The sequence below is a fragment of the Pseudophryne corroboree genome, chromosome 10 (assembly GCF_028390025.1).
Source record: "Pseudophryne corroboree isolate aPseCor3 chromosome 10, aPseCor3.hap2, whole genome shotgun sequence".
NCBI lineage: Eukaryota > Metazoa > Chordata > Amphibia > Anura > Myobatrachidae > Pseudophryne > Pseudophryne corroboree.
Window position 1 is genome coordinate 292,125,771 of NC_086453.1, and position 16,239 is coordinate 292,142,009.

Sequence of the window (16,239 nt, forward strand, 5' to 3'; positions counted from 1 at the left end):
TGCTGATGCCGCAAACGTATCAAACTTGTAAAAGCGCACAAACGTGTGCACTGATGACCATGTAGCCGCACGGCAAAGCGGCGTCGTAGAAGCCCCACGACCAGCTGCCCACGAAGTTCCCACAGAACGTGTGGAATGAGCTGTTACTGATGTAGGCGGCTGTAACCTAGCATGAAGGTAAGCCTGATGTATGGTCAGTTTAATCCATCTGGATAAGGTCTGCTTAGAAGCTGGCCAACCCATCTTGGCAGCATTATAGAGAACAAACAACGTATCCGTCTTACAAACTGTAGACGTTCGGGATACATAAACGCGTAATGCGCGTACCACATCCAAGGTTCTAGAATTTCCTGTCAACACAGGAACTACTATTGGTTGATTGATGTGAAAAGATGACACTACCTTTGGTAAGAAAGCGGGATTCGTCCGAAGTTCCGCTCTGTCATCATGAAACACCAAATACGGTGGCTTGCATGACAAGGCACCCAAATCTGAAACACGCCTTGCCGAAGCTAAGGCTAGTAGTAAAATTGATTTCCAAGTGAAAAACTTAATATCCACTTGTTGTAAGGGTTCAAAATATGAAGACTGTAAGAAATCTAAAACCAGATTCAAGTCCCATGGCGCTGTAGGTGGAATGAATGGAGACTGTACTCTGAGGACACCTTGCAGAAAGCCGTGTACAGACGGCAATAGAGCCAATCGTCTTTGAAAGTAAATTGACAAAGCATATACCTGCACCTTTAGTGTAGATAAACGCAGTCCTCCATCTAACCCCGTCTGTAGAAATAACAAAAGACAGGATAACTTGAAAGATGATGTCGGAAACTTCCGATCTTCACACCAACCTATATAGGCACGCCAAATTCTGTAATAATGAGCTGCCGTAACTGGTTTCCTAGCACGTAACATGGTTGGTATAACCGATTCTGGAATGCCCTCTCTTCTTAAGAGGGCAGTCTCAACAGCCACCTCATCAAACGCAGCTGCGCTAAATCGGGGTAAAGGAACGGACCCTGTTGTAACAGGTCCGGGCGTAGTGGGAGCAGCCAAGGATCGTCTGTGAGTAGACCGCGGAGATCTGAGAACCAAGCTCTCCGAGGCCAATGAGGCGCCACTAGTATGACTGTGGCGGACTCTCTTTTGATCCGTTTTAGCAATAGAGGGAGCAGCAGAAACGGTGGAAACAGGTACACGAGGCTGTACGGCCACACGATTGTGAGAGCATCCACCGCCACTGCCTTTGGATCTCGCGTTCTGGACACATACTGGGGCATTTGGTGATTGTGGCGAGATGATATCAGGTCCACCTGAGGGTAACCCCACCTCTAGACCAGCATGTGAAACACTTCTGGATTTAATGCCCATTCACCTGGATGAAAATCCCGACGCCTGAGATAATCCGCCTCCCAGTTGTCCACTCCCGGAATGAACACTGCCGACAATATCACTTGGTGATGCTCGGCCCAATTGAGGATTCAAGCTACTTCCCGCATTGCCATGCGGCTTCTCGTTCCTCCTTGTTTGTTGATGTATGCGACCGCCGTCGCATTGTCTGACTGCACCTAGACAGTGAGACCGAAGCATGTGCACTGCTTGTCGTAGCGCATTGTAAACTGCCCGGAGTTCCAGGACATTTATAGACAGCAATCTTTCGTGATCCGCCCAGAGACCCTGGAGCTGACAATTTTGAACTACAGCTCCCCAACCTCTGAGACTCGCGTCCGTCGTTAGAATTATCCAATTCCAGGCGCCGAACAGTTTCCCTGCGGTTAGATTGTGTACTTTGAGCCACCAGAGCAGAGATACTCTGGCCCGTGGCGACAACCTCACCCTGTGGTGAATCTGCAGATGCGAGCCCGACCACTGTGCGAGCACAGCCAGTTGAAAAGGACGCGAGTGAAATCTCCCGAACTGAAGCGATTCGAAAGCCGCCACCATTGTGCCTAAGAGGCGAATGCACAAATGTCCGAGACTGTGCGTGGCTTGAGCACTAATTGTACTAGATGACGAATGACCTGTACTTTCTGTTCTGGTAGGTAAATTCTTTGATTTACCGTATCGAGAATCATACCTAGGAATTGGAGTCGTTGAGACGGAATCAAATGTGATTTCTTGAAGTTGACAATCAAACCGTGCTGAACTAGTACATCGTACGTTAGCAACGCATGTTGGAGGAGCGTCTGTTGAGAGGAAGCTTTGATGAGCAGATCGTCTAAGTACGGAGCTATTATCACTCCCAGGGATCTGAGATGAGCTATCATCACAGACATCACTTTGGTGAATACCCGAGGCGCTGACGAGAGGCCAAACGGTAGAGCCTGAAACTGGTAATGGTTCTGCCGTATTGCAAACCGCAAGAACCTCTGATGAGGTGGCCAAATCGAAATGTGTAAGTACGCATCCTTGAGATCCAGCGCAATCATGAATTCCTGTGGCTCTAAACCTGCATTTACTGACCGCAGAGATTCCATCTTGAATCTGTAGTAAGTGACGTACTGATTGAGGCCCTTCAAGTTGAATATTGGCCTGACCGAGCAATCCGGCTTTGGTACCACAAACAGACTGGAATAATAACCCTGACCTTGTTGGTGTACAGGGACCGGAATCAAAACTGCTGACTCCAGCAGAGACTGAATGGCAATTTGCAGAACCGCTCTCTTGTCGTCCGACACAGGCAGTCCTGTCTTGAAAAAGCGCAGTGGCGGGAGACAGTCGAACTCTATTTTGTAACCTTTTAACACTAAATTGCGGATCCACCCATCTGTGGACGTCTGGAACCACGCCAAATGGAACGTCTGAAGGCGTGCTCCCACAATTGGAGATCCAAGATGGGCTGGGAGTCCATCATGCCACTGGCTTGTCGGTGACCTTAGCGTCTTGACGACTGGCGTTGGTTTGTTGGAAACCATGCCCTCGTCTACCGGGCGTGGCTGGTCCTCTACCACGGCCTCGAAAGGGCCGAGGCCGAAAGGATTTGAACGCCAGGCCAGAGTATTTCCATCTAGGTACCGTTGGAGGCAATGGTAAGAAAACAGACTTTCCTCCCGTGGCCTCAGAAATCCATTTGTCCAATTCAGGACCAAACAACTTCTCGCCACCGTAAGGTAACGCCTCTATACCTCTTTTGACCTCCGCCTACCAAGAGCGCAGCCAGAGTGCTCGTCGTGCTGTAACTTGCGACGATGAAAGGCGAGAAGTGAGCTGACAGACGTCAGTAGAAGCTGTACATAGATAATCAGCAGCTTCCCAGATTTGATCAGCGAGAAGTATAAGGTGATCGTCACGTAGGGCAGACTTGAGTTCTGTTATCCATACCATTAGCGCCTTAGTTACCCAAATGCTAACCAACCCAGGTCTAAGCAACACACCTGCTGCTATATACATGGACTTTAGCATAGCTTCTAATTTACGGTCTGAAGGGTCTTTAAGCGTAGTAGCTGTTGGTACTGGTATGGTTAATTTCTTTGTAAGTTTAGACACAGACGAATCCACCAATGGCGGATTCTCCCATGTAGCTGTCACAGACTCTGAAAACGGGTAACTAGACTTAAATCTGCGAGGTATAGAAAACCGTTTATCCGGATTCTTTCGTGTTTCTAGTAACATCTTATTAAGAGATTCCGAAACAGGAAAACACATCGGAGTCCTCTGACGACTTCATCATTTGTCAGAGGCTCCTCAGTTTCTGTAAACTTCTGAGACTGACGCACCGCTCTGATGAGATTATCAATGCCTGGGCTGTCAAAATCTTCACTATCTGAGTGCTGATCTACTTCACCCTCCTCACCTTCATCTTGCGCACTGAGGTCTGGCATAGAATCATCAGAATGCAACATAGCAGAAACTGGTAAATCAAAAGACAAATTAAATTTATCCCTACTACCCAAAATGGACTTGGACTTTTGGCAAGGCTGAGACCCCTCCGGTAGTTCTAGCGGTCTCACCCTAGACTCAGATCTTGCCGCTTCCCGCTCCTGTCGAGCGGCGGCCAATTCTGATTGCAATCCAGCCATGACATCCGCTAGCATAGCCCATGGCGGGTCCAGGGATGAAACCGGCTTTGAAACCGGAGCCGAAATTGTATTCGTAGCTGAATCCACAAAACATACTGTACATGTGGTAGATCCATCCGGTAACACACTCTTACAGACATGGCAGGGAAACTGCTTTTTTTTGTTTTTGCTGGTGCCTTACTCATTATGCAGACAGACAACACAATATACAAAGACAGACAACTTGCACGACTCCGTAAAATAGTACTAAGGTGTCTCTCTCTCTCTCTCTCTCTATATATATATATATCTGGCCAAGTGCAGTGCACGCCAGTACTATATGAAATCTGATCCCAAATTCCCACTAACACCCCTGCGCCTCCGGTGGAGTAGAGATGTAGTACAGGAACGTTCTGGAATCACAACAGGAAGAAACAGGAAGCATGGTTAAAATGGCCCCCATGCCATGCTTACAGTCCTGATCACAGTGCAGGGTATATTCCTGTAACTATTGCAGCAAACCCGTTAATATATAGGCTTAACAGCCTATGTCATTAATGCTGTCACCCCCCTTATGCAGCCCTCCGCTAATGTCATGCATCCTTCCCCGCCTTCTGCTCCCTCCCCTGTGGCCCGGGTACCGCTGTCTGAGCAGGAGGTATCGGGGAACGGGCATCCGGCAGTCCGAGATCGGGTGCAGGGAGCGCTGTAGTGGAGAGCGGTCCTGCAGCGGCGGCTGGCGGGTGTGAGCGGCAGAGGAGCGCGGCGCTGATCGGAGCGGTTGCCGGAGCGGCTGGGGCAGGCGGCCTGTAAGGAGAGGCGGGTGCGGGCGCATGTTAATTTTCCCCACACAGCGGGGCAGCAGCGTGCGCTGACCACCCCGTCCCCCCAGCATACCTGACTCCAGTAGCGATGGCTGTGACGGGGCTTCTATCTGTAAGCTCCGTCCAGCTCTTGCAGCAGTGAGTGAGCTGCGTGTGGCTGTGAGGGTGCTCTTTGTGAGGACCGACACACCATGCGCTGCCTCCGTGCAGTGGCACTATCCCGGACCCACGTTTTTATAGAAACTGGGAAGGGATGTGCTGTTTGTAAAAAAGAAAAGCAAAAATAAAAAATAAAAATATTCAAAAGAAGTGTGGATAAGCTCCACACCAGCCTTGTTGCTACTATGAGCACAGAAAAAACACTGAGGTACTCTATGATATGGAGGGGAGGAGAGTTCTAAATTTAAATATTCAGTGACTTGTTCCTGCGGAAGCCGTCCATATCCCAAGAGTACCCCAGTGACCCCTAGTGGATGAAAAAGAAATTCCAACACCACATTCAAATACCAGGGTGCCGTAGGCGGCACAAAAGGAGGTTCTATATGGAGTACCCCTTGCAAGAAGGTCTGAACTTCTGGCAACACTGCCAATTTCTTCTGGAAGAAAAAATAGGATTTTGGTACTTACCAGGTAAATCCTTTTCTTTGAATCCATAGGGGGCACTGGGGTACTCTTGGGATATGGACGGCGTAGCAGAAACAAAGGCACTGAATATTTAAATTTAGAACTCTCCACCCCTCCATATCCCAGAGTACCTCAGTGTACGACCTCAGTGTTTGGAGAGCGCTGAATCTGGACTTTAATTAAACCCATACATTAGCCCTTATCCACAGCAGCCTGCAGGAAACATAAGAAACGTCCCAAGTGGAACTCTGCAGGTGGATACGCGCGTTCCTCGCACCAAGAAACATATCTCCTCCAGAAATGATAATAGTATTTTGACGTCACAGGTTTCCTGGCCTGAACTATGGTAGCAATAACCTTGCTGGAAAGGCCCTTGTGAGCTAGGATGTTCCGCTCAACCTCCATGCCATCAAACGAAGTCGCCGTAAGTCTGGGTAGACGAAAGGTCCTCGCTGAAGATCGCTTCTTAGTGGTAGAGGTCAAGGGTCTTCGACGAACATGTCCAGAAGATCTGCGTACAACGCCCTCCGAGGCCAATCCGGGGCAATCAGAATTGCCTGGACTCCTTGATTTCCAATTTGCCTGAGCACCCTTGGGAGCAACGGAATTGGAGGAAACAGGTAGACCAGCCCGTAAGGCCAAGGCGACGTCACGTCAGTGCATCCACTGCCCGAGCCTGAGGGTTCCTGGTTAGTGAGCAATACCAGTGAAGCTTCTTGTTGAGTCGAGAAGCCGTCATGTCTATCTGTGGGCAGCCCCACCGGTGGCTGAATTACTGGAACACCTGATGGTGGAGTCCCCACTCTCCCTCTGGAGATCGTGATGACTCAGGAAGTCCGCTTCCCAGTTGTCCACACCCGGAATGAAGATTGCTGACATTGCTCTTGCATTTCTTTCAGCCCAGAGGAGTTTGACACCTCTCGCATGCAGGCTCTGCTTTTTGTCCCTCTTTGCCGATTGATGTACGCCATTGCTGTGGCGTTGTCCAACTGAACCTGGATTGCATGATCCGTGAGCAGAGAAGCCTGAAGCAGTGCATTGTAGATCGCCTGAACTTCCAGAATGTTGATCAGGAGGGCTTCGAGGGCTGACCACCTGCCCTGCAACTGTGCCCCTTGGGGTGACAGCACCCCATCCTCGCAGAATTGCATCCGTCGTGAGGAGGGTCCGATCCTGAATCCTGAAACTCCGGCCTTCCAGTAGGTTGGAGGACTGCAGCCACCACAGGAGGGAAATCCTGGCCTGAGGGGACTGCTGAATCATCCGGTGCATCTGTAAATGTGATCCGGACCACTTGCTCAGGAGATTCAACTGAAATGTTCTGGCATGGAACCTCCTATATTGGATCGCCTCGTAGGAGGCTACCATTTTTCCCAACAATCTTATGCAAAGATGTATGGACACTGGAGTAAGCTGGAGCAGCATGCAGGCCATCTCCTGAAGTGTTCTTGCTTTGTCCTCCGGTAGGAACAGTTTCTGGGCCACAGTATCCAGCAACATCCCCAGAAACAGGAGCTGCTGAGTGGGCTCCAGGTGAGACTTCTGTAAATTGAGGATCCACCCATGGTGCGACAGAAGAACCAACAAACTGAACCAAGTAACAAAGCAGAAATACGAAGCACTGGACAGGCGCCCAGCATCCTCTACGGACTACGAGAAAAGGATTTACCGGTAGGTCATTAAAATCCTATTTTCTATTACGTTCTAGGGGATGCTGGGGTCCATTTCAGTACCATGGGGATGTACCAAAGCTCCCAGTACGGGAGGGAGAGTGCTGAGGTTCCTGCAGAACAGATTGACCAAACTTTAAGTCCTCAGAGGCCAAAGTATCGAACTTGTAGAACTTAGTAAACGTGTTCGACCCTGACCAAGTTGCTGCTCAGCAAAGCTGTAAAGCCAAGACACCCCGGGTAGCCGCCCAGGAAGAACCCAATTTATGAGTAGAGTGAGCCTTAACAAATTTTGAACAATGGCAAGCCTGCCATAGAATAAGCATGCTGGATAGTGAACCTGATCAAGTGAGAAATTGTCTGCTTAGAAGCAGGACACCCAACCTTGTTGGGATCATAAAGGACAAACAGAGCGTCCGACTTCCTGTGACGAGAAGTTCTCTTCACATATATTTTCAATGCCCTCACAACATCCAAGGACTTTGAGGAGTCAGTAGCCACTGGCACCACAATAGGTTGGTTGATATGAAAGGCTGACACAACCCTCGCAAGAAATTGCTGACGCGTTCAGAGCTCAGCTCTATCCTCATAGAAAATCAAGTAGGGGCTCTTGCATGACAATGCCCCCAATTCAGACACACGTCTAGCAGACGCCAAAGCCAACAGTGTGACCGCTTTCCAAGTAAGAAAGTTGATGTCCACGTCCTGTAAAGGCTCGAGCCAATCTGATTGCAGGAACTGCAGTATCACATTAATATCCCATGGTGCCGTAGGCGGCACAAAGGGTGGTTGAATATGCAGAACCTCTTTCAAGAATGTCTGAACTTCAGGAAGAGCAGCCAATTGTTTCTGGAAGAAGATAGACAAGCCTGAAATCTGGACCTGTATGGAGCCCAAACATATGCAGACATCCACACCTGCTTGCAGAAAGAGAAACCGTCCCAGTTGAAACTCCACCGTAGGAATTTTCTTGGATTCACACCAAGGCACATACTTTTTCCAAATCCAATAGTAATGTTTTGATGTTACTTCCTTCCTAGCCTGTATCAGGGTAGGAATGACCTTTTTCTGAAAGCCCTTCCGAGCTAAGATCTGGCGTTAAACCTACATGCCGTCAAACGTAGTCGCGGTAAGTCTTGAAAGGCGAACGCCCCCTGTTGCAGAAGGTCCTCGCGAAGAGGAATAGGCCTCGGATCCTCCAGCAGTAATTCCAGAAGATCCGCGTACCAAGTCCTTCTTGGCCAGTCCGGATCAATGAGGATTGCCTGAACTCCTGTTCTCTTTATGAGCTTGAGAATCCTTGGGATGAGTGAAAGTGGAGGGAACACATACACTAACTGGTACGTCCACAGAGTTACCAGTGCATCCACTGCCACTGCATGCGAGTTTCTCGACCTGGAACAGTACGTCCGAAGCTTCTTGTTGAGGCGAGAGGCCATCATGTCTATTTGAGGTACACCCCATCTGCTTGCCAGCTCTGTGAACACTTCCAGGTGTAGGCCCCATTCTAATGGATGGAGATCGTGTCTGCTGGGGAAGTCCGCTTCCCAGTTGTCCACTCCCGGAATGAAGATTGCCGACAGCACCACCGCGTGCTTTTCTACCCAGAGGATGATTCTGGTTACCTCTGACATCGCAGATCTGCTCTTTGTTCCGCCCTGCCTGTTTATGTAGGACACCTCTGTGACGTTGTCCGACTGAAGCTGAATGGCTTGATATTGCAGATGATGTGCCGCTTGTAGAAGGCCGTTGTAAATAGCCCTCCGTTCCAGAACATTTATTGGAAGGAGAGATTCCTGACTGGACCACCTTCCTTGGAAGTTTTCCCCTTGGGTGACTGCTCCCCAACCTCTGAGACTTGCATCCGTGGTTAGAAGGATCCAATTCTGAATCCTGAACCTGCGGCCTTCGAGTAGGTGAGAAGCTTGCAGCCACCTTAGGAGTGAAATTCTAGCTTTCGGTGACAGGCGTATCCGTTGGTGCATGTGAAGATGTGATCCCGACCATTTGTCTAGGAGATCCAGTTGGAAGAACATCGCATGGAATCTTCCGTACTAAAGAGCCTCGTAGGATGCAACCATCTTCCCCAGAAGGCGAATGCACTGATGAATAGATACCCGGGCTGGCTTCAGGAGCTCCCGGACCATTGATTGGATCACCAACGCTTTCTCCACTGGTAGAAACACCCTCTGCACTTCCGTGTCAAGTATCATCCCCAGGAAGGGCAATCTCCTTGTCGGCTCCAAATGTGACTTTGGAAGGTTCAGGATCCACCCATGATCCTTGAGTAGTAGAGTTGAGATAGCAATACTCTGCAACTTCTTCTCCTTGGAAGATGCTTTTATCAGCAGATCGTCCAGATATGGAAATATGTTCACTCCCTGTCTGCAGAGGAGCAGCATCATCTCCGCCATGACCTTGGTGAACACCCTCAGTGCTGTGGAGAGGCCAAATGTCAGTGCCTGGAACTGATAGTGACAGTCCAGCAGTGCAAATCTGAGATAAGCCTGGTGAGGAGGCCAGATCGTAATGTGTAGGTATGCATCCTTGATATCCAGGGATACTAGGAATTCCCCTTCCTCCAGACCTGAGATCACCGCTCTCAGAGACTCCATCTTGAATTTGAATTCCCTCAAGTAAGGGTTCAATGATTTTAGGTTTAATATTGGCCTTACCAAACCATCCAGTTTCGGTACCACAAACAGGTTTGAGTAATAACCCTTGTGTTGTAGGTGAAGTGGAACTGGAACAATGACATTCGTTTGAACCAATTTTTGAATGGCTTCCTGTAGGATGGCACTTTCTGTCAGCGAAGCTGGTAAGCCTGATTTGAAGAATCTGTGAGGTGGGAGTTCTTGAAACTCCAGTCTGTATCCCTGGGCAACAATATCCTTTACCCAGAGGTCTAGGCATGACGACGCCCAAACGTGACTGAAAGCTTTTAGTCTCGCTCCTACCTGGCCGACCTCCAGGCTGGGAGGTCCACCGTCATGCTGAAGATTTTGAGGAAGCAGAACTTGGTTTCTGTTCCTGGCAACCTGATGGTGCAGGTTTTCTGGACTTTCCCCAACCTCCTCCAAAGAAGGTGGGTCAGGGTTTTGGGATTTTTTAAATATTGCAGTTCGAAAGGACTGCAGCATAGGCGAAGGATAAGATTTTCTAGCAGGTGGTGCTGCTGAGGGAAGAAAGGTTGACTTACCCGCAGTTGCTGTGGAGATCCACGCATCCCCAAACAGAGCCTGACCTGTGAAGGGTAGGTTCTCCACTCTTCTCTTGGATTCTGCATCCGAAGTCCATTGGCGTAGCGTAGCCAGAGTCCTCTGCGCGCTGAGACCGCCATAGAAGTAGCCCGTGCTTTCAGCATGCCAAGGTCCTTCATGGCCTCCACCATGAACCCTGCAGAATCCTGTATGTGACGCAAGAACAAATCAATGTCACTCCTATCCATAGTATCCAAGTCCTCTAGCAATGCACCTGACCACTTTACTACCGCTTTAGAAATCCACGCACAAGCAATAGTGGGCCTTAAAGCTACGCCAGTAGCTGTGTATAGTGATTTGAGTGTAGTCTCAGTCTTGCGGTCAGCCGGCTCTTTTAAAGCGGTTGAACCAGGAACAGGTAAAACCACCTTTTTTGACAACCTAGATACAGAAGAGTCAATTATAGGGGGGTTTTCCCACTTTTATCTATCCTCCTCAGGAAAAAGGAAAGCAATGAGAACCCTTTTCGGGATCTGGAATTTTTTCTCTGGGTTTTCCAAGGATTTTTCAAACAAAGAATTTAACTCCTTAGAAACCGGGAAGGTAAGTGAGGATTTCTTACTTTCTGTAAAATAAGATTCCTCCACCTGCTCAGGTACCTTCTCAGTAATGTGCAAAACACCGCTAATGGCTTCAATCATTAGTTGCACCCGTTTAGCAAGGGATGCATTCCCCCCCCCCCCGCATATCCCCATCACCGTCCCCTGTATCAGAGTCAGTATCAGCTTGCATTATCTGGGCAAGTGTACACTTTTATGGGTAAGTAGGTGGGGTTTTTGACGAATTAGTGGGGGCCAAATACTGCAAACCCTCAACAGATTTCCTCAAAAACTGCATCTCTTTCTCAGTATGTGACATCCTTGTAGAAATCTGGGATATCATTCCCCTTAAAGAATCCTCCCATGCGGGTTCGGATTCGGAAGGCTGAGAAAGCATACTGCAGTCCTGAGTACATGGAATAGACTCCTCAGGAGAAGATAAACATTCTGCAGCGCAGGACACAGAGTCCTTGGACATGGTAATGTGGGATATACACACTTACACACACAGGAAAATGTCAGATAGTTTCCCCCAGAGTACCTTCAGAGAGCCACAGAGTCTAAGGAGCCAGCCACACATCAGTTATATAATAGCCCGGCGCTGACTAACCAACCTTAATAGGTTAATTAGTACGAACAACACGCTCCCCTTCCCCGTCCATAACACCCTGGTACCACAGAGGATAACTGGAGTTATGTGGAGGGCAGCGCTCCCTGTCAGCGTCTTGTTTTCTATGACTGCAGGGAGAAAATGACGCTGTGAGTGCTGGATGTGCGGAGAAGCCCCGCCCCCTATAATGGCGCGCGGCTTCCTGCACAATTTGATTATACTGGCCGGGAGGTCTTATATGCCAACAGCAGGATTAGCCCGTTAGCTGACTTTTCCAGTTTAGGGTGATCGCGCTGGCCCAGGACGCCCATCCAAGTGCCTACACTGTGTTGCTGAGCCTTCATGGAGCGCAGCCTATCAGAGCTGCGCTCCCACCCTTGTGCCTCCATACCTGTCGGCGACCCACTAACCGGGATGCCGGAGCTGTACTCACCACTCTATCTTCTGGCTCTGTTAGGGGGTGGCGGCCGTGCTGCGGGAGTGAGCGGTCGCCTCGTGGGCTTGCGATCAGCACCCTCAGGAGCTCAGTGTCCTGTCAGCGGAGATAGAGAACAATTAACTTCAAGAGTTGGTTCCTACTGCTCCCCCCCCAAAGTCCCACGAAGCAGGAAGGCTGTTACTAGCAGCCTTCCTGTACCTAATGCTCTATTAAAGCAAAAAACAAAACAAAGAAAACTCCTAAGAGCTCCCCTAGCTGTGACTGGCTCCTCCGGGCACATTTTCTAACTGAGTCTGATAGGAGGGGCATAGAGGGAGGAGCCAGCCCACACTATTAATCTCTTAAAGTGCCCATGGCTCCTAGTGGACCAGTCTATACCCCATGGTACTAAAATGGACCCCAGGTTCCTCTAGGACGCAAGAGAAAAATCGTTGGGGAGGAGCACCGTCGAACTCCAGCTTATAGCCCTGAGAAATGAGATTGCTGACCCAGGTATCCTGGCAGGAAGTCTCCCAGACGCGGCTGAAGTGACGCAGTCGAGCTCCCACCTCGAGATTCCCTCGGGGTGGGTGGGCACAGTCATGCTAAGGCCTTAGAGTACGCAGAACCGGTGGACTGTTCCTGAGAACCGGTGTTTGCAGGTTTTCTTGTCTTACCCCTGGTGACTAACCGCATTGGAGGTGCCTCTGGCCCTAGATCGAAATCGGTTAGACCGAAAGGACTGAACAGACAGCCCCGGGTAGGAGCGTCTCGACGACGGGGCCCCAGAACTGAGAAACGTGGATTTCCCAACAGTGACTTTGTAAATCCACGTATCCCTCTTAACCCCAAAGGGCCATTCCCCAGAAAAAGGGGAGGGATTCCACACTGCACTTTGACTCTGTGTCCGCTATCCACTGATGCAACCACAAAGCCCTGCGCGCCGACACTGCCATGGCAGAAGTCCTAGCATTAATATTGCCTATTTCCTTGAGCGAGTCACATAGGACGCATGTAGTGTCCTGAATGTGCTTCAGAAGAGTCACCATAGTGACCAGAGGCATAGCCCCAGAGAAGCCCTCCTGAATTTGAGTAGCCCACGAATGAATGGCATGGGTCATCCAGCAACCCGCAATGACCGGCCTTTGCGATACACCTGCTGTCATGTAAATAGACTTGAGTGTAGCCTCTATTTTTCGGTCCCCAGGATCCTTTATGGTAAAGGAGCCCGGGCAGGCAGCACTGCCTTTTTGGACAGTCGAGAGACTGATACATCAACCACCGGAGGTTCCTCCCAAAATTTTCTACCCTCAGGAGCAAATGGGAAACTGCGCAAAAACTTTTTTTTGACACTTGGAATTTTCTGTCTGGATTTTTCCAGGCCAACTTGAGTAGGTCATCTAACTTTGTAGACTCAGTGAAAGTGACATTAGGCTTGTTTTGTGTAAAGAAAAATGACAGCTGTGACACAGCGTCCTCTAGAGGGAGCTTTAACACATCCCGTATAGCCAGAATTAGGGGTTCAATAACCTGAGCAGAATCGGAATCCCCACTAACGGGCTCCAAGTCATCCCCATCTGAATCAGAGAGTAGAGCAGGTAAATCACACCTCTGTGGACCTGCATGAGAAGGGGAGGGGGGGGGGGGGGCTGTGTAACATCTGCCCTAGCAGCTAAGTCTGCAACAGCTTGTTGTAGTAGCTGAGTTTTCTGAACATTAGCAGTGAGCGGTGATGACATATCATACATCATAGTTTTAAGAGACCCTAGCCAGGAGGGCTCCGGACCCTCTCCCCCAGCACCTTCACTGATCTGTGGAGATTAGCTGCATTGTTCACATGAAACAGAATCAGATGATAATGGAGAGAATCTGGTGTGGCATACACTGCACAGCTTGTTTGCCCATATTTACAGTAAGCACAATGACATGCACACAGCCAGTAATCCTTTTCAAGCCTGCCCTTACTGTATGTGAGAGGAGACACACAGAGAGAGACACCAGCACACCCCTAGCTGCACAGCCCCAGTGAAGCGGACAGCTAACTATATCACAGTAAACCAGAGGTTCCCAAACTGTGTGCCGTGGCTCCCTGGGGTGCCTCAGGACAGAAGCAAATCTTGTCCCTCAATACACAACTGACCCTAGGGAGAACCACTGCAGTAAACACTAATAATTTCTGTCCTGTAGAGGACACACATCATGTACAATAGCGGCTCTCCCCCTTTGCTACACTGTACCAGTTTTCCAGCGTGTCTTGCGAGGCAGGAAGCGCTGTGTGTGCTGGCTGCTGCTGCATTAAAGCAGAGGAAGGCGCTAAAATGCCTCTGGTCCCACTCTGAGGTAGCTCCGCCCCCTCTAATGGCACCAGAGCTACAGTGATTATTTATACTGGCAGTGTCTCCTGTTAGCTAAAACTAGCACTAGTGTGATGTTTTAAGCCTATCTGAAGCCAGTCTACACGGGGGGCTCTAGCGGGTCCCCCCCCAGGAGGGTCTCGTATGCCGCGCCCACGTTCAGCCGCACTTTGAACCGGGGCCCCCGGTTTGTACTCATCACAGATGTCACCTTCAGGCATTGTTAGGGGTGTGCGGCATGCTGCGATTGTGACAGCCAAGGCGCAGCGCCCTGCTGAACAAACAACCTCTCAGGACGGTGGTCCTGCAGAAGGGAAGCGGCTCTGCACCTCGCAAGGCCAGTGACCATCGCCCCCCCTAATTCCCACGGTGCAGGTATGCTGTTGCCTAAACAGCATAACGAAAATAATAAAGGTCCATAAGAAATTGAAGAAAATTCTCTGGAGCTCCAGAGATGTGCATCTTCTCCTGAGGGAACTTCTTTCTAAACTGCCTGTGGGAGGGGGCATAGAGGGGAGGAGCCAGCACACCCAGTGAAGAAATTTAAAGTGCATCGGCTCTGTTGGATCCCGTCTATACCCCATCGTACTAAGTCTCCCCAATATCCCTTATGGATGCTAGAGAAACACATTTGCACATTTCCTGCATGCTAAATATGGTGGTTCATTATAACGGGATGCGTCACAATACCGTCGGGGCATCCCGACCAACAGGGACTATTCCCACGACACCCATAGATTGGGAATAGAACCTGTGGTGACCCCAGCGCGCCACCGAGTCCGCTGCTCCCCCCCCACCGCATGTCTAATAGCTGGGATCCCGCTGTTGGCATTGTGAGACCGTCGGTCACTCAAACCAAACCCATTATGACTACAGACGGTCAATGTCACTTGGATGGAAGCCTGTTTGCCACCACTTTCAGGCATAAAATACACAGTTAAACTTTATTTCTAAAGGTCATTTTAATCAACATAGTAATTTACAAATCAAAACAAAATGTTTTTAAACCACATTTTTCTAGAACTTCTTTTAAACGTCGGTGGTATTTACAGATGGGAGAAATTTAAACCATAAAGTGCACAAATAAGTGACCGAGATCTGGAAAACGTCTGGAGGGTCTTCAAGTTCAGACAACATATGGTGTATTTTCCAAAACAAGACTGTGCACCTCCATCATGAAATGTAACAGCTGTGTCCATAAGATTATAGCTGCAAAGTGGGCAGTAGAGTGTCTTGTCACAACGCCGGCCGTACAACAAAGAAAACATAGTTACTTGCTTCTTTCACAGATTTGTAAAGACTCCAGGAAGAACGCAAAGCTTCATGTTCCTTGGTGAGGTGATAAACGGACTTAAATAAAAACATTATAGAAAAAAAAAATTATTTACAAAGAAGTTTAAGTCTCAGTTTGTTGTATCTCCCAGATCGCAGAGACTGCTCAGGCACGGCGTTTGCTGTGGTGATGGAGGCGGCTGAAAAGAAACTTTGGTGGAGTCTCCTTCTGCATCGTTCGCTTTATCCTTTTTGGGTTGGTAGCTCACCATGGCGCCATTCACACAGCTGATACAGCCCTGTAGGGTGTAAACAGAAATTCATGAGATTCTAGAAGTATACAAAAAAATTAAATAGGTTACATCACAGAAATGCGTTTGTGTACAGTGGATCTCGCCTTTCAGCGCTGAAACATGTAACGTGATAACTATATTTATCAAGTTTTTTATATAGTGCCAGCATATTCCGTTGAGCTTTACAATTTGGATAGTGTGATCAGGGCGGTCACAGTGAGAATGGCAGCATGTGTGGATTACAGTGCAAGAGTGAGAATGGCAGCATGTGTGGATTACAGCGCAAGAGTGAGAATGGCAGCATGTGTGGATTACAGCGCAAGAGTGAGAATGGCGGCACATGTGGATTACAGCGTTAGAATGGCGGCATGTGTGGATTA

The 16,239-nt window shown here is 49.1% G+C and overlaps 1 protein-coding gene across 4 annotated transcripts in view; it reads right to left on the reverse strand.

Moving 5' to 3' along the window:
• Nucleotides 1-15,237: 15,237 nt before the first annotated feature.
• The window catches only part of PER3 (period circadian regulator 3), a 75,071-nt gene continuing 74,069 nt past the window's right edge, over nt 15,238-16,239 (reverse strand). For all 4 annotated transcript variants that reach the window (XM_063943379.1, XM_063943376.1, XM_063943377.1 and 1 more), the window contains one exon: nt 15,238-15,865. In XM_063943379.1, coding sequence (XP_063799449.1) covers nt 15,698-15,865 — 168 coding nt within the window. In that variant the 3' untranslated portion in view covers nt 15,238-15,697. The remainder of the gene's footprint in view (nt 15,866-16,239) is intronic.